This window comes from Oculina patagonica, chromosome 14 (genome assembly GCF_052425735.1).
Source record: "Oculina patagonica isolate OP01 chromosome 14, crgOcupat, whole genome shotgun sequence".
Classification (NCBI taxonomy): Eukaryota; Metazoa; Cnidaria; class Anthozoa; order Scleractinia; family Oculinidae; genus Oculina; species Oculina patagonica.
This window is the reverse complement of record NC_135771.1, coordinates 21,945,384-21,969,538: the sequence shown is the minus strand read 5'-3', so window position 1 is coordinate 21,969,538 and position 24,155 is coordinate 21,945,384. Positions and strand designations below refer to the sequence as shown.

Below are 24,155 nucleotides of genomic sequence, written 5' to 3'. Positions count from 1 at the left end.
TCTCTTGTTATAAGCATTACAAAGAAGTCGAGCAGTATCTCATCTTGTAAATTCGTCTGTTATCTAAGATTCTCTTTCCGTCTACACTCACTGAATTTGTTAATCAGTTCAGTATATCAGTATTGACGCTCCTTTACAAAGTCTTAGTTGAGTATAGGGCGGAAAAGAAGTCGGCGAGCCATGCGCGTTCTCGCAGATCTTTCTCCGCAGACCACATTACAAACCACTAGGGAGCCTATTTTGGTATGGTATTCACTTATTAGCGGGTTCAAGACGGAAACCATTCTCGTCCCAGAGTCCACGATCTGGTCTGCGCCAGGGATCGATCCTGGCGCAGACCAGAAGGGTCGTAGACTCTGGGGACGAGAATAGACGGAAACGTTGGGGTGGGGGAAGGGGGATGATTTGGGAAGGGAAATACAAATCAAAGCGCTCAACATGTCAGGGGTTACAAATATTGTCTCCTGCTTCCACTGAAACTAAACACTATGTGCCATCCGCTTTGATATGTTTCCCCGTTTCGATCTCTCAGTTACTTAACTGTAAATTGAGTACGTATAATTAGTCATCATTATGTACGTCACTTATCTGATACTGTAAGCCTTGACTGAACTGGATAAACGAGAGATCACACACACACATTTCAGTCTGATCGAAATCTCCGAAACTAGTACTGAGACCCTTGTAAAAATGTCCAAGGAAGAATTGAAACACCACAAGGCAGTCAGAGGGACATACAAAGGACACTGTAAATCAAGACATCAAACGCGCGGAGCGACTTATGGTTGATACTGAGGCATTTTCGTCCCCATAGCTCTTTCGTCGGTTTCTCTTAGCCGGCTTGGCACGAGAAAACGAAGGGATCTGGGGACAAAGGATTTTTGAATTAATTCGATTTTTTTTATTGGCTTTTCGAACAAAGAATTCCTAAACGGAAGTAAGAAACGTAACGACTCTCACATACATTCTTTTGAAACATCGAGACTGCATACATGAAGACCGGAAGTCCTAGAATCTAGGAATGGAAATCCTGTGTCCCCAGAGCCCTTCGTTTTCTCGTGCCAAGGCCCAGCTGGCTAAGAGAAACGAAAGGGCTATGGGGACGAGTTCACAGCGGTCAAACGCAAAAGTTGACGTCACATCCGGTCTTCGCCGTCTCGAACTTTCGACTTGAAAGTGGGCAAACTTTTGTAAGAAATTGTTAAAGAAATAGTACGGTGAAAGAACAGTTCAAGCTGGGACACTCAGTGAAGATGAATTATCAAATTTCCAATCCATAAGCGGCGTATAAATCTTAACTTTCCAGGGACGGCGTTAACTTTTGGCTTTAAAGCGAAAGTTTTCAGAAAATTTAAGACTTTGTATGGAAATTTTTGGCGGGAATTGCACAGGAACTGCGCACGCGCGCTGCGATTGACCGCTGTGTGGGGGACGAAAATGATACTGAGGCTATAGACATCACAATTGCCTATGGCAACTACATACAGTCCCGTGACGACTTGCAGCGAGTGAAAATATTTGATTTGAGGACTGAGAAAAGAGGAGAGGAAAATCAGATTTTTCATTGGGTGACTCGGACACTCGGTCAATAAATTAAGAAAATAAAGTGTTCTTGAAAAAGAGTAAATTGAGGTACACAAGATGAAAGACGGCAAGGTGACAAAGAGAAGCTTAAGTACATTAAGTTTTCCTCTAATTTAAAACTGGAGGAGTTATCAATAAAAGAAATTTTCAATATAATTAGACCTTTTAACTGTTGGTCGCATCAAAAACTTAAATCGAACAAGCAATTTGGACTGCAAGGCTAGTACGACGGAAATTAAGATATAGGCAGACTTTTTAATGGCCAATATTTCGACTAGAAAATCGACATTATTTCCGTCTTTTGCACTGTACTGTCAAGCTTTTTTCATGTTTTTTGTTTTATCTAGATATTTTGATTTCACTTTAATACAACCATTCTTAATGTGGCCATATATATCTTGATTGGTCCTACTCTGTAGGAAATTAAAGTCATCTATATCTTAGAGCAACTTTCGTGTAGTTTAAATATATCAAAAGCAAACAAAATTTTCGTTTCTATTAAATTAATTTAATTACAGTATATAGCATGACATAAAAAGCCCCCGACTTTGAATTTTATGCTAATCTTTAGCCTTTTTCGCTTCATATTAAATTTATCATCTCCGTTCAGTTGGATCTTGTTGAAGCAGAAACGACGGGGATTAGCAGTAACCACTTCAACACTCCATGTTCTGCCAACTTGCTTTATTAAGTCTCTCAAACTGTTCTGGTCAGCAACTTTTACAACTCTGCACGATTGATCTTGCTCGCGCGCTTATAAAGGCGCCAAACTTGAGCTGTCAATCAACTGCCAAAAACACTAAACTTACAAATTTAGGCTTACGTAAATTCATGCGCAGCTTGTTCTACGTTCAACTGCGACTGCGTCGTACGCCACCTTGGCCACGAACCCTCGAAAAAGTTTCTTCCTAAATGATCTGTCTTTTCTCGAATTTTAATATCATGACAGGCAAGTTTGGTCCAAACAAGATCGCGCGAGCATTATAAAGTTTACAAGGAACATGTTTACAAGATAATAGTTTAGAGTAATGTTTAGATTTACAATAATTGTTGTTGTTAGAATTTTAGGAAAGGCTTAGGTGTTACAAGAATACACTTGCGAAAAACAGTTTCGTGGGAGGGGTTTACCCCTAGAAATTATCCATATCATTAACGAAACGTGAGTTGGGGACAAACATGATATTTCGGCATCTTGCTTTTAAAAGGTCCTTACACCTTTGTGCGAAGTGTGAACGTATTACGAAAGTAATTAAACATTGCAACTAAAACATCGTAAAAAGTCAGTAAAACAGGTAAAGTTTGACAGAAAAATTAGACAGAGTTTTACTAGTGCGTAATAGAATCTAACGAGACTATTTTCAAAAAGTGCGGTTACAAAAAGTAGTTCCTCAATTTCTCTTATTGTTTCCATCGACACCCGTATGTACACAATCGAGTTCTGCAGTTAAAAACGGCTGGAAATAGAAAATAAATTTTAAAAAGCAATGATGCCCAAGTAGTACGTTTGAGCCCAATTCAATCGAGAAAGACAGCTTATAAGTTACATTTAAGGTGTACAATTAAAAACAACTAAGTTACATCGGTTACTTTCCTTGTAGTAAATATTTTAGTAATAGATACATATTTCATGTAAGAACTGGTTCCTTGGAAACGTTACATCAGTTTGTACAATGGCAAGGTTACAAGAATATAACAATTGATCAGTCATTTCTAGAAAGCAAGTCGCACAGTTTTTATGTCTTACGCACCTACAAAATTTCAATTTTATATTTTTAATGATCCAACACCTAACTATTAACATCAAGAGTACTTTTCACTCAATTAAACACACGAATAAGTATCTAGAGAGAATTTCAATCTTGCTTGCATGTTTTATTGTTTTACAATCTGACTCAACTCTGAGTGGGCGTGTGATCACAATAATGTAAATAGTTGAAATTACATCTAACTGTCTTGAAAACTAATTGGTACTCTATCCAAATTAATCATAGCTGATGGGTCCTTTTTCATGTAATGTATAGTTAACATTATCAAAATTACAAGAAATAGGTTTAATGGCAAAAATAATGAATGGGGCAAATTTTTATTTGACAGTTTAGGTCGTCGTCATGAAAAGTTACTAGAATTTCGTGCAAATTAAATTTTTTAAGTACATTTGCTAGTTCCCATAACAATTAACGGTGTAAGGAAATGGATTTTATTCATATTGAAATGACTGTTTTTAAAAGCTTGCTGTGTGATTGAATTAATCACAATACAAGGCCTAAATTCAAAGAGCTCCCCGGTGATAAGATGTAAGCCGTAAACACTCTTTACTCGGCTTCGTATGTACACGAGTAATTAATCGAACTTGACGCTGTTCAGAGCACGTTCCAAGGCCATGAAGTAAAAATCTTCACATTCCTCATGCTTTTAAAATGAAGTTTGGGAGAGTTTTGACCCTCAAATGGATTTTAGCAGTTATATTGACTACAAGGAAAGGTATTTTGCTTTAATTTTTACATATCAAGTAGTCATAAGAGTATTTTATAATTAATTCAGACATAGTACTCTTCCAATAGGTTCCAAGTTTAGGAAAATACAGAACGCACTACACAAACGGTTTGATGAAAAAGGGCGAAATCTGACTATCAACCGACAGTGGTTTTTCACTGTTAGACGTGGTTTTTATCGTTACTCTAGTGACTCTTTCAGACGACAAATTCAATTTTATAGTTCTTGGGAAAGCAACGACTGAACGCCGGTTAATGACACTCTGAAAATTTCAATTATTAATCATTGCATGCCGTACAGTTTTGCATTGAACTGTTAAGAACTGATCGAAGAGCGAAGCACCAAGATTCTATAGTAAATGGTATTTTCTCAAAACTTTCACAGCATTTTTACTGACAAATCACCTCTTTTAACCAAAATCCGTGATATAACAAACCGTCAAACTTTTGCTTGACTGATAAACCACAAATGAATGACCCCGAACTTGAATCAGTTGACATTTTAATACATCACTATCTCACTTGGATAAGGTCTGCTGGTTTTAGAACAGGAAAACTTATAGTACTTGTTTGGTCAAACCATTCGCTTCATTACATTTAGTTTCCTTGAGTCATGCCGTTAAGGATCTATTAGTTAAACAAAATAGTTTTCAGAACTGTCCATTAGTCGTGAAAGATTCCAAAACACTGCGAAGATTTTTTTATAATGAAAGAGTTTATCAACTCACTCCTTTAAATTTGCATGAATCCTGTTACACTTCGCCGTTCAAAGCTTGTAAATGCGATTAAAGGGACTGTGTCACGGCTGAGTTAATTTTTTTATTAAGTTTTGCCAAATACTGGCTATGAAACTTAATGTTTGCAAAGAAATTACTTCTATGGATCTAAATGACCAGACCATAGCCTCATTGCAACAAAATGTGTCTTCCGGGCGTAATGAGTTACTAGAAATCCGTTTCAATCTTCGTCCCTCAGTTTAACCATCCCTACCTTCTTTTGTATTTCAGTGCTGTTTTTTATGAAATGTTCCTTCACTGTTTTAAGAGGTTTTTTTTAAAATTTCATCTAATTTTGATGCTCATTTCCCATGCCTAACTTTTGCTAAAATCCGTGACACAGTCCTTTGAACTCACAGTCGTTATCACATCTAATCGCCTCATCATTCACATTTATAACTTTAGTGTCACTTTCATCGCACTCGACGTGTGGTCGAAATTACTAATATTAAAAACAAATTCATCTCTCTCCATGAAAATTGCTTTATTCTGCGTGTGTTTTGTCTCATACAGAGTTACTCTAGCAAAAATGTTTTGTGTGTGACAACAAAACTGCTTCTGACGGCGACAAATAATGTATTTCCATTTTTTCTGTAAAACGAAGCCCCTATTACTTCTTCTGCAGTACATGGGCATATAGTTATAGTACAGCGACCAATTTTTAAAAATTAATTTTAATCACGTCGTTAATTTTTAATGGTTTACTGAGTGGCAAGAGTGGCAAGTCGTTTTAGGCCGTCCATAACAACCGCAATCCTCGAACAAATCAGCGGGTTTGGTCGGGATTTATGATCATTTATAGGTCGTGTTCTTTTGAAGCGTGCGACCGTTTTTGGTAGAATTGTTTCGGAGTTTTGTGTTCGACTTAGAAAATTATTTTGGTTGCCAGGTTTGGTGAAAAGTATTGTTGAATATCGATCATGCCAATCGGAACCGTTTCAATCGAAAACTTATGATTGGAACTTTGTGCGTGTTCTATATAAGTTTAACCGGATTTAAACTACAAATGCGTATTCAAAAGCGTTAGTGTCCTTTTGAAAGGTGACCAGATCAATTTCAAGGCTTACAAAATCACTTAAAGAGCCACCTAGGCTTAACTTATAAACTATAACTAGTGGTAACCACAGGTTAGAAAGTGCGGGCCTCGATGCAGTTAAGAGAAGGTACTGGGAGGGAAGTGTTTTTAAATCACTGGACAAAAGAAAATTATTCCGAGTAAGGTCGAGTAACGCGAAGGTGGCCGAATACAGTTAAAGAGCCACCTAGGCTTAACTTATAAACTATAATAATAGCCATTAGCGACTTTTTCTGATCTTGTCTACTGATATTCAGGTTATTATAGCTCCATTTTCACTCAATTCTTTGTTTTGAATTGCCATTGGATAACAAATGAATGCTTCCATCGATATTGAATGCTTGTGAATATAGAATGTACCGTAACAAAAATTAAACTGATGGGTCATTTTACTAAACTCTTAACAAATATGTTCCAGAAATGGCCTGAAATCGCATTTCTGAGCATCTTATTTTCAAAATTTCCTGGGGGAGCATGCCCCCAGACCCCCCCCCCCCCTATAGGAAAGCAGTGGAAACACGACTGTACCTTTGGCTTCACATCTTTATCCCGTTAATACTAACTTTACAGTGATCAAGTATGTTACCTACAGTGAATATTTAGAAATAATTTGATGACTGAAAATATTTACATCGCGGCTTCCGGCATATTTTCGTGCCAGAAGAGTCTCCACTTGGAAAAGGAGACTCTGTTAGCAGGGAACCGGAATGCGCAACCAGCCTGTAAGTGAAAAACAACAGAAACAACTGGTAACACGTTATTTTGAAAGCTGGGTGAAAAGAAAGAGAAATGAATCATGAATATTGAATAAAATTTATAAAAAAGAATCATGAATCATCGAGGTAAAATAAGACAGGAATCATGAATATCCAAAGTCCAATGATTCCGCTTCCACCCCCGACACATGAAAACCACGGTGAGACCAAGTTTGATGCTTTTAGAATGAAAACAGATGAAGTTATGGACCTTAAATGGTTTAAAATTCATACCAACGTCTCTTATTTTGAGACAGCGTCCCCCAAAACCATATAACCTCTTAATTTTTTTATGATTTCTGTGATACTCTTTATAATGGGCAAACATAGTGATTTCTATCTTTGGCAGGATTTTACAGCTGTCACAAAACGGATAAAAATGGTTTTGGGGGACGCTGGCTCACAATTAGAGTCAATTGTATAGATTTTGAACCATGTTTCAAGGTCTATAACTTCGTTTCTGTTCATCCTGAAAGCATCAAACTTGGTCAAAAAGTGGATGACCCGCGGTTTTCGTTTAAGAAGTTGTTAAGGCAACACTCGGCAGTGCTTCATTAACGCCAAATATTGCAAGCTAATCGGAGTACTTAGTCGAGCAGTACAAAGCATTGTTTTTATTACTATTAATAGTTTGTTTTCTACCCTACGGCACTACTTCCACGGGTCGCTGATTTGATTCAGTGTTGTTATGTTGCTGATGAAAATTGAAATGACCTGCTTCATGTTCTGTTAACTGCAGAAAGATAATTGCGGATTTTAAAGTCGACAACGATTCTACTCGAAAATGCCGTTTGTTTGTCTTTCCGTAACGCTTACCAAGTTAATTTCGAAGACTGTTTTGAAGTAAAAAACAATTTGACATGACTTGTGCTGACTGTATTCGATTTTTCCAGCAATAAAAAAGGGCAATATCAGTTCTTACATCTTGCGGAATACTTTGCCCTGAGGGCTGATTAGTGTCGGAACGAGTAAAATATACATGAGGGTCATTTGTTATGGTTTGGCCTTTTGTCAGTTGCTAAAACGGTACTATGTGGAACTGAATAGGTCATAAGAGAGTGAGCCAGAATGCTCCGCTACATCAATAAAAAAGAATTCAAGGGACACTGTTCAAATAATAAACTAAGGGCCTTGCCTTTACGTACCACGAACTTAGGAAAAATATTGTTTTTTTCCTATGATGTATAAGGAAGGTCACTTTAAAAATCTACTGTTGCGCGAAGACTCGAGCGAACTTGTAACATGGGACCTCACTGAGTTTGCGTGATAGCCCTCGAGTGTTCGGATTACAAAAGCGAATATTTTCAACTAAAAATAGAGTCGCCAATATATTTTCTTCTGCGCCTGAAATCAATATTCGACCGAGTACGCATGTTATTTAATGGCCCGTGGGTATAATAAATTAAATGCTACGGTTTGATATTTAAATTTCAAATAGAGCAACACCAAAAAAATAGTGATTTTTAATAAATTACAGTAATTAACCTTCAGTCAACGTAGACCGTGGTTTGTTTATGATTTACAGAATTACAGCGCGGGCGCGGGTAAATAATTTGTGTTCGCCAAAGGACACCTACGGAGTTCTACATAATAAAATGAAATAAAATACATAACAGTATTATATTATACATCTGACATCACCTTATTAGTTTGTTCACATTTGTCTCGAATTATCATTTCTATTCAATCAACTCTTTTGTCGTACGGGGAAAACCTGCTTGATTTAAACGGATTGTACGTAAATTGTTGCGTCCGTTTTACTTTGCAGTTTTCTTACTGGAATTGATGCTCGTCGATTCTTTAAATCTGGTCGTGACGAACTTGAATTTCAGTCCGCAACTCCCATAACATGAACATATAGCCATCTTCGTACTGTAGGCTCTTGTCAATGTGGCGAAAATTATAATACCATTTGTAATAGCGTTGAATTCACTCCGTAGTGTCATCTACAAGCTTGGAACATTCATTCATACGTTTCTTTAAGTCTTCAGTGTCCTTTTCAATGCCATCCATATCGTTCTGTAACCCCTGAACTTCATTCACTAAAACACTGAGTCCTTCTTCCAACGTTCCTATTGTCGCGGAAATCTCGCTTTCGTTGAAATTCTCTTCGCTTTGCTGAGCGATAGCTTGAATCTTTTCTTGAATTGATAGGCTGTCGGTCTCTGCCGCGGCGACTGAATCCATTTTAAATATTCAAAGCAAACTATGTTGTGTGATGTGTTTACAGCTAAAGTCGTATCATATCAATCTGCGGCACATCAACACATATTGTCATGTACTTATTTCCGGTCAAGCGAAAAACCGCTGTTTCACTTGACTAGTCGCGTTGCTTTAGATCATTACCAAGTTGTTGTTGTTGTTTTTCCCTTTGACTTTTTAGTATTTTGTATGTTAATTGACATTTTTTACGTTGAAAGACCATTCCGTGACTACAGCGAATCGAATGATTAGAAGTGCAGAACCTCTTACGAGTCGCTCAATCAATTATTAGCCTTGATCTGATAGTGCATGTCAACGAATAATTACTTCATTTAATATTTCATTCATCTCCGTCTATTTCATTTCATTTCATTAGGATAGATAATCAGATCTGAGCAGTAAGTCTCATGGGGTGACATTTGTTATTAGAGGTGCCGTAAGGGGGTTTCTCGTGAAACGTGATTGTACGTTTTTATTCTCTTTGATCCGTGATAATAAAATAATATTGTTCGTGAACTGTGAATGACATGTTTAATTTGTCGTGACATGTGAATGCAAGAAAATTTTGGGATAATCTTTAAACTTGACAAGAATTCTTCATTTTTCCGTGAAAACCGACCTGCCGTGCAAGGAAGATTACTTTTGGACACAATTTGCGCGATGACTAAATATTTAAAGGAGCTCAGTCACGGACAACTCATCTTGAAAAATCTGGCAAGTTTTTTCACGTTTGTCGTTCGTAATCTGTCTTAATCTTCGTCACTCGAAACCATCCTTGGTTATTTTCGCGTTTCGTTTACTCCATTGTTGTTTTACCACATTACCGTCACTATTATTTTGAGGTTTCTTTCAATTTGGAAGTAATCAGAAAAATGACTTAAAATATCGTGACCATTCCTTTAAGAACAGGTGCAAGATATCCATTGCTCAAGTGCACACTGACTTCCTCGCCTATGATTCCGTGAAACGTGATTTACCTTTTTTAATAGTCGTGAACTGTGCGTGCGCATGATCCCCACCCCCCTTTTATTACTTAGCTTAATTCAGGTGCTACAGGCTTCTCTTCAAGCGCTTATCGTAGTGAATCAATCTTGCAGCTGGTCGAATTTTGACATTTCCCCCATTTTCCTCAGCGGTTAGAGAGAGCACGTCGAAAACATAGCATTAGAACCATAACGATACGAAAATATGGTCCTCTGTTTTAATTTTTATTACACTTGACTTGCTTACAGATTCTGCGACAGCTACTCTTGGAACCCCGGAACAAAAATTACGTCACGACCTTTTAACCAATTACCATCATGACGTTCGGCCCGTGCTCAAGCCTGGCGAGGTTATCAACATAACTTTCTCTTACAAGCTTGGGAGGATCGTGTCATTGGTAAGCCGAGGGTGTGCAGTGCCTTTCCTTCCTCGAAAAAGGGCTTTGGGTGCACGGGGAGTGTGGAGGGGCGAGGATTTGTGAGGTTTACCTTGACTCACTCAAGCACGTTTTCCCGCGCTCTCGACGCGCTCCGTGCCAGCTACATGTATTTGCTTCGAGTTTTCATAGATTGGCACTCTGGATTGCCTGCGTCTTTGATTGGTTAGAGTGATTACTTTGGTTTTGGTTTTACGGCACTCAATCGAAAATCGCTCTACTGAGGAAAATACATTCAACTGCTTATGTTTTTTATTTTTCAATCTCTCTCCTTGACGCGCAGATCAGTTTGCTTTTTTCTACTTTTTACTGATTGCTGTGTTCTTGCCAGTCTTTAATAGTCAAGGGTTTTTGATTACAGTATGACCACTCGGTGGTAAAATGTAAGGATTTGTATGGAACTCTATAGCCATTTAAGTAATACGTAACTTATCAAATGTTGTCCACATGTTGTTTCTTGACCGTCCTAAAGCCCTCCTCCCCCCCCCCCACATAAACACCATGTAATACGCCCTTCCCCTTAAGCCCCCCCCCCCACCTCCACTTTCCTTAGATGATACTGATCATAACAATTTATGAACGAGACAAAAAGCCATAATTTATTATCGTAATTATTATTTAAAAAGGCAACTTCATTTCTTTTTTATGTGCTGATATATGATTTATTGCTGATAAGCCCCCTGTTTCTCTAACCCCCGATAAGCTGTGCTTTTTAAAGCATGGAACGTGCGCTTAATGTTTGGAATGGCTGTGTCTATCCACATTTCAGTAATTTCGCTTGGCGAGACATCATCGTGACACTTTGACTGCTTGTCCCCCGAAAAACGTGATGTGACAGCGCGCGATTGTAGGGACAACTGAGTTCAACGTACTGAACTTAAGAATGCCGGTCGCTTAGAATCCAACATTTATGGCAAAGATGGAACTTCGATCTATTTTCTAGTAGGCAGGGAAACAAAAATCGTTTTATTTTAAAGAAAAATCAAAAAAAAATGTAATCTAGGCGCTATATTCACTGGCCTCTAAATACTTATTTTTAATAAATTTTAAATAATGAAGTCCGAATTATTGCACGGGATACAATTTTTTGTCCACGGCTCTTCTTCTCTCCCGTACTTGGTATTTAGCCACCTATCGTTCGCTTCTTCACTCACACATAAATCTCCGCACATCTTATTTAACTTTTAGGGGGTGGTAGGTGGGTGTGGGAAGGGATATGCGGAAATGCTTGAACTATCGTGTACTGCAAAAAAAAAAAAAAAAATACATATATTTTGCAGAAAACAATACTTCAAAACGTGTACAGTCAACTTCGCGAATTCGGTGCTCGCGCGGGGTTGGTTGAAACGGAGGTGGAAGGAGGATAAAATTTTACTAACAAGTAGAGTTTTTAAGTAGTTATTCCTTTTTTTACCGTAGAACCGAAAACGAAGAGAAAAACTCGTGTCTTTTTTTTTTTTGGGGGGGGGGGGGGGGGTGAGTGGGTGGGGGCCGGGGGTTCTTGTTGGTTGGTTAGCAAAGTTATTTTTTTTTTTACAGCACAATCGCCTGTAATTTATGTGTATTTTTTTTCGTTCTGGCAACTAAAAAAACATTCGCTCGCGAATTGGGTGCCTGGCTTCGGGTGGTCAGGTGCGTTAAAAATTTTAGTAATAAAAATTTAAAAAAACTGCTAAAACTCTTAAAGGATAAGCAAATTCTATGGCATTCGGCGTGTGAAAAAATCGCATGCTTCCTTGGTCGTGCTAGTTGCACGTCTGAAGCTGGTTCTCATTTCCCCGTCTCTCTTGCGTTTTGGCGTCGAAGCGATTGGAAGCGATCGAGGGTTCTCATTATCGCCCCGATCTTCGGTATTAATAGGGTTAATCACAAGATAATAATCATATTTTTTTTTTGTTCCCACTATAATTTCGTTTTTTCCGATCGACGTACGTGTGTTTTTCAAAACTCTGATATCGCTTATGGCAGCCTTCGATGCAAAGGCAAAATCGTGGCCTCCTATCTTTTCATTATTACCGTTTTACGGCGAGAAGCAAAGGAGGCCAAACGGAAACGTATCTGGGTAAACTGATGCACCATGGGACAGTTGGATCGCTTCGATCGTCTCCCTCTGTGGCAGTAGTTCTCATTATCGTTCGCGATCGCCGCGGTCTGCGACCGATCGCCCGATAGAACAGGGGCGATCGAAGCGATCGCGATCCCCATCGTCACTCTCTTTCTCATTATCGCCCCGATCGCAACAAACTTTTTGAAGCGACAGAGGCGACAGGACGATCGGGGCGATCATAGCAGCTAAGCAGCATTAAATTTTTTCAAAGTTCATTTATTTCACTGGAAATGGAAGGTTGTTGTTTTAGCCTTTCTGGTGCGGTGTCTCGTCACTACTCCTCTACTTCGAGAGGACATATCCATTTTTATTTTAAAATACTACTTTTTTGGTGTATGCGCTCTTGAAAATACATTAAAGTCGTGTTCCGGCGGGGCTCTCTGCGATCGGCTTTCTCCGCCGCGAAAAAACTGATCGAAAACCCGGGATAGGGAAGAGTTCTCGTCCTAAGTAGGGTCGCAACTTCCGCGTGATCCTTAGATAGGGTACCTAAATTTATCAGCTAAAATAAACGCCCAGCTAAACGAAAAAAGGTATTTAAAATAATTTTTGTTAATAGTAAAGCGATTTTATAAAATTGTGTTCGGGTTCGGCAGACGTTGGCCATCTAACAAAAAATAGCTACTTCTGAGGTTGGGTATTATAATGACTTGATGTGTCTTCTGGCGATAGTGTGACGCTCTTTTATACAGGCCTAGATTCTTCTGTACTTTGGCGACGGTCTAATACACGAATTGGCCATAAACGATTATTATTTTTTTAAACTTAGTTCCAATATACTGGGGCAACGTTATATATTTTAACTTTACAGAAATTATCCTACACCCTAAAAATCATAAGACTCACTGTCGCCGAATTCACGTGTCGCGCCGGTGGGGCGCCGAGTACTCATCATGCTTAGGCCGGATGGCCCTCGACCTGCTTTTTACAGGAAAGGTATACGTTTTGTGAGTGACTGTGGGAGGACGCTCTACTAAGAATTTTAGAAAACGGAGGTCGTGTCGAATTCCCGGATACGATGGAGTTATTTTTAACATTCTTTCTACTTGGTTGAGTGTAAAGACGGTAGAGTGATTTGTTTTTGCGCGAGGCTCTCAAACTCGTGCAAAACTCATGAAAATTAGCGCCTCAAATACGATTTTAACGGATTTTTGTTATTTGCATTTTTCTTTAAAAAAAAGGAATCATCAAACTATACAGTGATTAGTTATCCTGCCTATCTAACATAAAAGTATGAAGAAATCGAAGTTCCATCCTCTTGCCGCGAAATCGAGAAATTGTCTGATTCTTAGAGACCGGCATTCTTAATTCAGTGTATGGGTTATTTTGCAGTTTATTTGCGTCGACTTTCGAGCAAAAGTCATTTAGGCTTGCTACACCGTACTGCTGAAGGGCTCCAATAAGAGTTAACAGCTGTCCACGGTTGCAATCCTGCTTTATCGGTTCTAGTCGTGGTGATGTCTCGCAAACTCTACTATTTCACGTAGAATGATATGATCAGCCTTGCAGTATTGTTTATCTTAAAAATGTCCGCAGAGCTTTTAAGGTACATTCAGTTATAAGTGGATCGGTTCTCAGGCTCTCTTTCCTTTTCATTTCCAGGACATTAAAAGTCAGGTTCTTACTACAGATGCCTGGATTATTCAGGTAAAGTGCCAGTACAGCGCAAAGCACGGCTTCCTTAGCGAACTCTCTAGGTTCCGAAATTTTGGCTTGTTGTATCTGATATTCTTTATTCGAGTAACGTAACTCGAGGACACAGAAGGCGGTTAACTGAACCAAACAAAGTAAGGTATATAAGGAAACAAAATATTCCTTCTAAACATCTCTCTGATATCTTGAATTAAGCCCTGTAAGCAATTCTCCCCTGGTTATTCCTTGCTCTCTCCACCCCCACCCTCACCCCCTCTCCCCAATCTGTGGATGGACTCCCATATGAAGCGACGGGGATGCTGAGCTTGTCAAGAAATTTCAATTAAACCCTTAAAGGGGACCAATCAGAGCGTGGCTAAAGCCTTTTTTAACCCCTATAAAAGATACCATTTTTCATGCTTGATCGGTCTAGACGGTCAATACAGTATGACGCAGCCCTAAACGAGACCTCGACAGCTAAAAATATTGGCGTTTTGTCCAGAACACCCTTAAAGAGACCAAAATGCGTAATTTAGACTCCTACAATCTCGGAAAAAACGGTTGAGACACTTTGCTAATTTTCACCAATTTTGTACTTCAGCTCATTTCTGTCAATCCACACTTCCCAATTTCAATGTTGTCAATGTTGTCGTGTTATGGAAACAAAGCCTGGTGAATTGCAAACCCCTTAAAACAACATTGAGTGAGGAGGGAGGGGGAATTCATTCGCGAAAAATCTTTAAAATGCGTTTGTCTCAACTGGTTTTGTCCGAGATTGTAGGTGAGACGAAAAGGACCCTCGATCCTTTCGAATGGGATCGGGGGAGTCCATCGGGGGAGTCCCGTTCTTGCATCCTTTTGAAAAGTGCATGGAAATTTAGCAACTTCACCCTGCAACCTCTTCTCCTACCCCGTTGCTAATGCGGTGACTCAGCGACGTTCAACATATAATAACGAAGTGTTTTGTACATTTTCATCACAGTCGTGGACAAATCCTTACCTAGCATGGAATGAGACCAAATATGGAGGGATACACACACTGCACATGTCACCTCATGATGTTTGGGTCCCGGATATTGTACTTTACAACAAGTAAGAACCTTGTATCACTTTTCCATTGTAAAACAGCATTATTTCTGTGATTTTGGTATTAAAAAGTGAACAGGGATCTTAACCTATAGGGTGGTAAAGGGGTCATACGTAATAAAGCATGGTTTAAAGGGGGGAAGTATTACGAGGATTTTGATTCGAAACTGTGGTGTAATTACCTCTACTTCTTTATAAAATAATCCTAGAACACCAAGAAGAAGATATCAACCGAATTCTTGAAAAAAAAATGAGGACGAATCATGATCGTTTAGAACGTATTTTGGGAAAAGAGTGCGAGAACTTAGCGAGAACTTGAAAACTTCCGCCGGACTGATTTTTCAAGTTGTAATTCATTTCGACCCTTTCCACCTATGGCCAGAGACACTCATCGACAGTTTAAGTACACTAGGTGGTAATTTTTAAAGAACTCGGACCATTATTCAAAGTTTCCGTTAACACTGAAATGTTTTATTTTTTAACTTTTCAAGTCACACAAAAACCCCGTGATACTTGCCTTTTGAGGAAACATTAGCGCATGACACGTGAAAACGGTTCGTGATCCCGCGCCGAAACCGTTCGTGAAAACCGAAAATTGACAAACTTCGAAACGAATTATGAAGTCAAACGACTGATCTTGTGTAGGGGAAGTGTTCTTTCGGCTCGATTTATACGTTTTACAGTGTGTCTGTCTGAGAGAACATATCTTGCTAGTAGGCTTTTGAAAAGCAAATTCAATGCAAATTAACTAACCAATCTTTACTGAAAGGTGATTCGTTAAGTTGTCTGAAACATTTACGTGATTCGTGATTTGAAGTAAAATAGGCTCTTGGTTCGTGATTGGGACCCCCTCGGTACTGATCATCATGTACCTAGAACATCCTCTCTTAGGATTCGGGAGGCCCTCTGTACCTGTCCAGCGAAAAAGAGTTCAGCCAATCTCGTTCCCAGAGCCTGCGTTTCCCTTGACCAGCAGTCGGGAAACTCAACGGCTCTGAGCTAATCCAAAACCGGAACCAGGAAATCCTGGTTCCGGTTTGTTTTTGCGCGTGCGTCGGAGATTGTGGTGAAACGAACAAGTTTTCAACAGCCAATCAGATTCGGTGGTCTTTTTATAATTAGAGAGCTTTCAGATTAGCCCAGAGGTCCCGATCCCTGGTGCAGACCAGAAGGATCGCGGCCTCAGGGGACGAGATTGGAGTTCAGCCGGTTATCATCTATTGTCTCTTATCGACTGATATGTCATTTCTCTCTACATCAGCGCTGATGAAGATGTTACTCTGTCAGGATTTAAAGAGAAATTCAAGACCTACGTTATAGTGGACAGTTCTGGATTCAACAAATGGATGTCTCCTGCTACATTTAAAAGTTCCTGTGACATGATGGTGACATATTATCCGTTTGATAAGCAGACTTGTGATATGACTTTTGGATCATGGACTTTTGACAACAGGTTACTGAAGATGGCCAGCAAGAGCAACAAGCATTCACATGCAGGTTGGAGTGATGAAAATCTAATTTTCCCTTACAATTGGCGGTTTCATCTGAAAAACTCCTACGCAAAGAAAGAGAAAGATTTGAAACACCACCAGACAGTTGACCCCCACGCAAGAGCACTCCAGGTTGTCAGGGGGACTGTCTGGTGTCCGTCTACCAATTTTTAACTTCAAATTCTAATTTTAAAATCATTTAAAAAACGCATTAATAATTCATAAAGAAAATACAAAAGAAATTAATGTTTAATGAGTGTCTTTATATCTGATAAAGTAACGGCTAAACTTTACGTCCAATTTTCTAGGCCAAAATAACCCCAAATCTAAATATTAGTGCAAGAACGAGTTGATCTACATCAGAAGGTTTTTAAGCCGTTCAATAAATTCGCAGTTCGTGTTTTATCACTAAAACACTCGGCTGCGCCTCGTGTTTTAAACTTGATAAAACACTGCTGCTCATTTATTAAACATTACATAAAATCTTCAATTTTTCTTTATATTTCTCTGAATTTTTCTAGTCCTTTGAAAAAACTATCTCCTGCCAAACATCCCCAGAAATCACTCCTATAATGACAAAACATCTCAAAACAGAGGTTCGTGTTTTGAGCATAGAGTTTTTGGATTGCTTGAAACGCGAACGAGATCTTCGCATAAAATCCAAGTTAAGCGGTAGATAAACGGCCTTCAGGTGTACCGCGGCTTTAATCCTTAGTTTAGGAGATAAAGTAATTTGAAATTTATTATGTCCCGGAACAAGGTTTTTTTTTTATCTGCCACATGCAAAACAGATATTTTATTCAATTTTTCAACTTTCACAAAAGTGAAAACGATTTAGAAGTTCTACCTAAAACGATTTTAAGTTAAAGCGAATAATATTAATGGTAGAATCTACTTTACTTATTGTACAATTCTATGGCCGCCATATTTGTTCCCCAAAAAGGGACACAAACATGACAGCTACGTACTAAATACTGTAATGTTCTCAAAATTATTTTCGAAATAACTTGGTTGTGAAAAACGCAACAAGTGATGAGAATTTATTACTTTTCAGTTGCATTCGGATTCGGTCAGTTAAAATTTTGGCCGGTTTTCAGTTGCTAGCAAGCATGGTAAAGTTTGCGAACGTCAAGAATTTGTTTTTGCCTGTTAAGGATTGGCCATTTGTTGGTTTTCACTGAGTTAACCCCAAACGCCTTTTCTAAACGAATTAAGAAAGAAATAGAAAGAGAAAGAGGGAAGAAATAGAAGACTGCTTTTATTTTAATAAATAGCATTTACGTGAAAGTAATTGAATATATTACTTGGATATATTACTTAAAATTAATTGATATTTTAATCAATTTTATTGTAACTCTTTTCCTCAGAAAAGTTCATAGAGAGTGGGGACTGGACCTTAGAAGATGTAACAATCGAGACTGTGGATAAAATCTATGACTGCTGCAAACATCCTTTCTCTGACGTCACATACACGTTCCATTTTGAACGAAAATCGTTATACCACGTGCTCTATCAGATATTGCCTTGTGTTGTGATCATACTTCTGGTCATCCTCAACTTTATCACACCCCCTGACAGCGGAGAGAGAATTAGCTTTTGCATAACAATTCTCTTGGCCATGAGCGTTTATCTCCTAATTTTAGCTGACTCCTTGCCGGAGACGTCAGATAATGTGGCTATACTAGGCCTGTATTACATGGCAACCATATTTCTGATCGGTTTTAGCCTGGTAGGTACGGTTGTAGTGCTAAGGTGTCACTTTGCAGAGAACAAACCATCCGCGTCTCTGATAAGGTTCGCCAAGTTTATACTCTGGCGTCGCGACGGGAAGAAAGCCAGCAATACAGTCTTCGTACGGTCAGCATCGCTTCCAGACACAGACCAAACAGATCTAGAGTTGCCTGAAGTTAAGAAGAATGAGAACACATACAGTGATCCTACACTGAAGATGATTGCCGATAATATCATAGAACAGAAGGAACAGAATGAATGGAAGGACTCGTGGAAAGAAATCGCGGAAGCAATGGACAGATTGTTTCTTATTATTTTCATCGTGGTCACTATCATAGCTACACTAGCGATCTGGCTTCAGCGGCCGTGAATTACTTAACCACCTACACGTGCAGGCGTGTAGATACGTCACGCAATCTTCATTGTAAGATTGTAACCCAACGAAGATTGCGTGACAAGCAAAGAGAATACCTGCGCCCGAGGCTTGGAGTCACGCAAGCGTTTCCTCAGCTATTCCTCCCTTGTTCCAGTCCTACACGTCCAGGTCAAGTGGGAGTGCCGCACTCATCAAGAAATGTCGCGACAGATCGGCAAAAAGCTTGTAAGAGATAAATTGCCGAATAAAATTGACTAAACGAGCTAAACGGCGAGGTGTGCGTTCTACTCATTCAAACCTAAAACAGATTTAGATCTATTTAAATAAGTTTTATTTTATTTTTTTGCCTTTGTCCTGCCGCTTACAGTATCGGTTTGCAGTTTAATTTTCATTGCACTGAATCGATATCCTGCTCGATCAAAGTTTGCTTTGCGTTCCTCTTACTGTTCATAACGACTGTAACATTCCACACTGATTGGTTAAAATAGTCTCCCGCTCGCGCGCGGAACACGCGTGTATGTCAGTTGTCGAGATGGCTGGAGCGAAACGACGGTTGTTGGCCAAAGGGTTAGCTAATGAGGCCCTCTATAATGCTCTAGGCAGAGGTACTCAGCGGTAACCTGTCCCTCTTCCCCTTACTCCCTCAAGGACCTACTACACCCATTTATGTTCCTACCAAATATCGCACTAAACGATTTAAATTGGAAATTCATATCAGATTGACTTTTGTTCTAGCGTTAAACTTGTAAACCGGAAAAAGACACCAAAACATTGAGTTACGGGAAATTGAAAAGAAAACGGTGTATCTCACCTTAGACCTTAAGAGTGAAACTGAGATTTCACCTCAGATCTAGGTGGTTGAACATCCACCCCTATCTAGCGGCACATGTACCTCTAAAGCTGCCCCCCCAACTCCTTTTCGTGAATCTTCAGTTGCGAAGACATCACTTTTTCGCACGATAAATTTATTTTTCCGGTCTTGAACAAGGACATAGACCCAAGTGTGTATGAACTGGCCTTTTTCTCTCTGTTTGTGCAATTTTAGGGGGAAAAGTGAGCAAGAAAAAGAACGAGTCTTATTTTTGAAGGAAAACATGTTAGCTTATTACATAATCATTCTTCAGTGCAGGCGTACTAAAAAGCTAGCCATCTGGAAGAAGTTTGTTGTGTCACATTGTATACCGTTTTTTAAATAACAAACAAACTGTTAGTCAAAACCAAGGCCGCTTATCGAAAAAGGGCGGAAAATCGCTCAAAACACTGCCGAATTAAATTGCCGATAGCCTAAGATCTGCCCTTTATTTGAATTAGCACTTCGAGTTTCATCTCGATGTATATGTGAATCTACACTTCAAGAGGTCGTCATAGAAACAGCCTCACAGATTTTCTTCATTGGCTATTTTAAGCAGCTGTTGATTTTCATTTAATCTACCTAAAACAATGCAAACCTTTTTAAAATCATATTTTATCCCCATCACTCATCTAAAACGCCGCATAAATTAGACTGCGATCATGAACTAACAGTTGTACCTGATAACAAATTTAAAACAAGCATTCAAAACTCTTTAATTTATTTAGCCAATAAATTTTAGGTTTCTAGATATTTATTTCTAATGGCAAAAACATATTGCCCTCTGCCCCCTAAACAATTTATACAACATTCAACGATCCCTTTTTTGAAAACTTTAATTTCCATCAAATGCGAAAATCCAGGCTGCGTCGAGCCTTTGACACACCGTTCAAAGGCAATGGCCGCTTCTGTTCGACCTGCTATATTCTAATTGCTACTTTATTCCGAAAAAATTATTAAATCGCTAGCAGATTATCCTTGCTTTGTTTGGAATTAATCTATTAGGAAACTATTCTGAAAAAAAAAACTACTCTGTGCAAATCAATTTCGCAACATTGAGTTTTTCTCACAGAGCGACTAATCCGACTAAATTTAACATAACAATACTTTTGAATTTTGAAAATTGTTTGGGAAAATCGGCGTCCAACTACAGAATGCAGTTCTTGCTAATATTTCAGTAACAATAAATAGCTAATTACAAAAATTGCTTATTAGAAAAAGATTAAAAAGGCAGCGTTGTTTTAATTTTTCTGGTGGTAGATATTAATATTGCAGTAGGTTCGTCTCACCACGGAGGTCCAAATGTATTCGTAATTTTCATAAAACGTTTTCTTGAAATTAAAATAAATCTTTTATCTACAAGCAGAAAAGTAATTTAAACATTTCCTCGATCAATTAATCTTCTATCGTCGAAAACAAAAGGTGGAAAACACCCTTATAAAAACACCGATAAACTGAGCAGTTCGCACGTAATCAGTTAAGTTGTAGTGTTCACTCACGGAAACGCTAAAATTTACTTTGAAAACAAAAATTAACATATAGTTAAGTATTAATTTTGCAACGAAATATCACAATCTAACTTACGATTTGCAGTTTGTGTTCAGGCCCAAGCATTTCAGAGTGTGCATAAAAATATGTTGCATGTGTAGCCTACTTCCCAGCATAATCCACCAGATTTTGTAGCTTTATAAAACGGTAATAACTTTACACAGATATTCCAGATCATACCTTTACACCTGTTTGTATATCTCATCGAGGATCGTCGGCATTTGCGTATTTCTCGAGTGTTGTTCGCATTTCCATTTGTTTTCGCTGAAAACGCAATTGAACCGGCGGAAAATTCTGTGATAGCGAAAAGAAATGAAAGTCGTCTTTTGTAAGGTGCGCTTACAAGACATAAATAAAAAGTCTAACATTTATTCCGAGAATCAGTCGCAAAAAGAGGGTCCACAACTTTCACCTGAGCTCAACAAGAAAACAACGCCTTGAAGCATAGGAGTCTATAAGGTTAGTTTACCTGGGTTTTTAGCCCATTAACGACTCTTTAACTTCCATGAGCGAAATTGTTATCGAATTTTGTAAGGTGCGCTCGCGAGAAATACAAAGCGCAACATTCATTGCGAAAGATCAGTCGCAAAAAACTGAACTTTTACCAGCTCGGCGAGAAGCAACGCCTCGAAGGGAGCGGGAGGCAATTAGGTTGGTTAACTTGGTTTTTGAGCTTACTAAGTATTCTAAACTTTCTTAGCGGAAAGAAATTGGGGTTGAATTTTTTCAAAGACGCGCCTGCGAGGAATAAACAGCGCAACATTCATTTCGAAAGATTAGTCGCAAAAGAACTGAACTTTTACCAGCTCGACGAAAAACTACCTTGAACGAAGGAATCGCTTAGGTTTGTTTACTTTGCTTCCAACCTAACAGCCATTCTGATTTTAATTTTTTCTCAGATCGCAAGTCCTAGATGTGGTTCTGGATTTTAGGATGGATCCTGGTATTCTTGACGGTGATTGGAAATGGTTTCATTATTTACCTGGTCATCACCAAACCTCGCCTTCATACCACTCAAAACTGGTTTATCTTGTCGCTGGCCGTGGCTGATCTCTGTGCCGGCCTATCCTTCTTCCCACCGATCTTTTTCGTCAAGTTTGGCTTCTTCACGATTAATCTTACTCATGCCGGTGTCTTCTTCAAAATATGCTTCACCTTCTTCTACTGTTCGAACGCCAGCGTCTTCGCCATGACCGTTGACCGCTTCCTTGCCATCACAAGGCCCCTCCGGTACGTTTCTTTCATGACGAGAGAGACGATCTGGGTTATGATCATTGCAGCATGGATGACTCCAGTTCTCCTCTTTGGTCTCCCCGCCATCTTCACGTACAGAGACAACCCAGGATACACCTTGTTCGTGGAGATCTCCCGGGTTATCATCTTTCAGATCTTCCCGTTCGTGGTATTCATCATCGCAACTTGCCGTCTGCTTCACCTTGCCTGGAAACTCAACCGCCAAACACAGGCACTGGTCGCTCAAGTTAAATTCAACCGCGCCTCGGGCGACATCGTCATCCAACCCCCTCCCCCAAGGTCAAATACCAGAGCTTCAACTGTCTTGATTGTGGTGATAATGACGGCCTTTAACATCACTTACCTCGGAGGCAACTACCGGTGCATCTGTCTCCTCACCAACCTCTGCCCCTTCGCTGGTACCCTGAGGTTCATCATCTACCTTGTCCTGATTGCCAATTCTGCGGTGAATCCAATCTTCTACGCATTTCTCAAGAGCGACATTCGGCGCGAACTGCGTGACATGTTCTCGCGTTAAAAAAGTCATAATCAGTGACTTCTGTTAGTTCAAATAAGTTTGATTACTCTTCGAAAAAGATGTGCAAGTGGTTAGAACTTTGTGTCATTGTATAGATCTAGCTACAAATTTGCGTGTAAAACTGATATTGCAACCGTGACTGTTTGGACACTGTAATACTACTTTTTGGTTTGTAGTTAAGCTTAAGCTTATTGACCTTATGAACTTTGCGGATTTTTTTCGCTTTCATTTCACGCATCTAAAGACAAAACTAGCTCAAAGCAGGTTAACAAATATATCTCATTCTTTGCTTAATAATTTGCACTGTACAACACGGCAAAGCTTGTGAGAAAGTACCGGAATTTTTAGTTAAACTGTTTTTAAAGATTGCTTAACAGAGATTCATTTTCCTGTAACAAAATTGTTGTATGTTGAACTTATTTCATTCTTAAGGCCAAGAGCTGTCAGAAGTCATTTTCTTTATGTATAATAAGTACTGTAGATAACGGCAAAACTTGTGAATACGGAAATTTTCGGTTTATAATTCGTTTAAAGATCGTGTAACGGAGAATCATTGTCTGTAATTAAAGTGTTCTATCAGTGAACTTGTCGTGTACTGTATGCTGCATCTTTTGATAGGTTCGCCAATTACCTAGGGGGAGGGAGGAGAGGGAGGGGATAAGGGTGGAGGTGGCGAATAGTAATTGGGTTGAATAGTAACATAAAGTTGTGTAAAACGGAAGAATTAAACAAAAATTTGAAGGGCTATTGAACGAAAAATTTCTTTGAGTTTGAACATCACCAAAATAATTATTAGTCGAAGTGAATGGGCCCGTGTCGAGAGGGAACGGTACGCGCGTGGGGGCAAAACCCTCGGAGCAAGGACGAGAACCAACAACAAACTCAACCGTAAAATTCCGGTTATAAGCCCTGGGCTTTTACAACTTCGTAAGGTGTTTTGGGTGGACTTATAAACGAGGGAGGGAAGGGGGGATGGGGGGCTAATATTCTGGGGAGCTCGTAACCGGACGTATTTTGTTGTTTCCAGGTAGATGGGCCTATAACCAGGGGGGATTGTAAGAGGGCTGGGGGGGGGGGGGGGGCTTATAATCGGAGTTCTACGGTATGTTTCCGGGTCTAGGAATAGAGCCCAGGCCACAGGGCCCTAAGTAACGTGCGTGACCTATCTTCAAAGCGTGTAACCTGCGTTCATACCGAGTTTTTTTTGCGCTCTTATGTTTTCTTTACGGGGTTGCACGAAAAGAAAGGGAGGCCTGATAC

The 24,155-nt window shown here is 39.3% G+C and overlaps 2 protein-coding genes across 2 annotated transcripts; both read left to right on the top strand.

The window, feature by feature from the left end:
* The first annotated feature begins 3,928 nt into the window (after positions 1–3,928).
* LOC144639242 (neuronal acetylcholine receptor subunit alpha-7-like) lies at positions 3,929–18,984 on the top strand. The gene is made up of 6 exons (XM_078498534.1): positions 3,929–4,065; positions 10,117–10,265; positions 14,014–14,058; positions 15,026–15,135; positions 16,391–16,626; positions 17,987–18,984. Exons 1-6 carry the CDS (start codon positions 4,002–4,004, stop codon positions 18,718–18,720), a joined length of 1,338 nt encoding a protein of 445 aa, XP_078354660.1. The 5' UTR covers positions 3,929–4,001; the 3' UTR covers positions 18,721–18,984.
* Positions 18,985–21,115: 2,131 nt separating this feature from the next.
* Positions 21,116–23,138, top strand: LOC144639368 (beta-3 adrenergic receptor-like). The gene has a single exon (XM_078498680.1). The coding sequence runs from the start codon at positions 22,038–22,040 to the stop codon at positions 22,893–22,895; it is 858 nt and encodes a 285-aa protein (XP_078354806.1). The 5' UTR covers positions 21,116–22,037; the 3' UTR covers positions 22,896–23,138.
* The last annotated feature ends 1,017 nt before the right edge of the window (positions 23,139–24,155 follow it).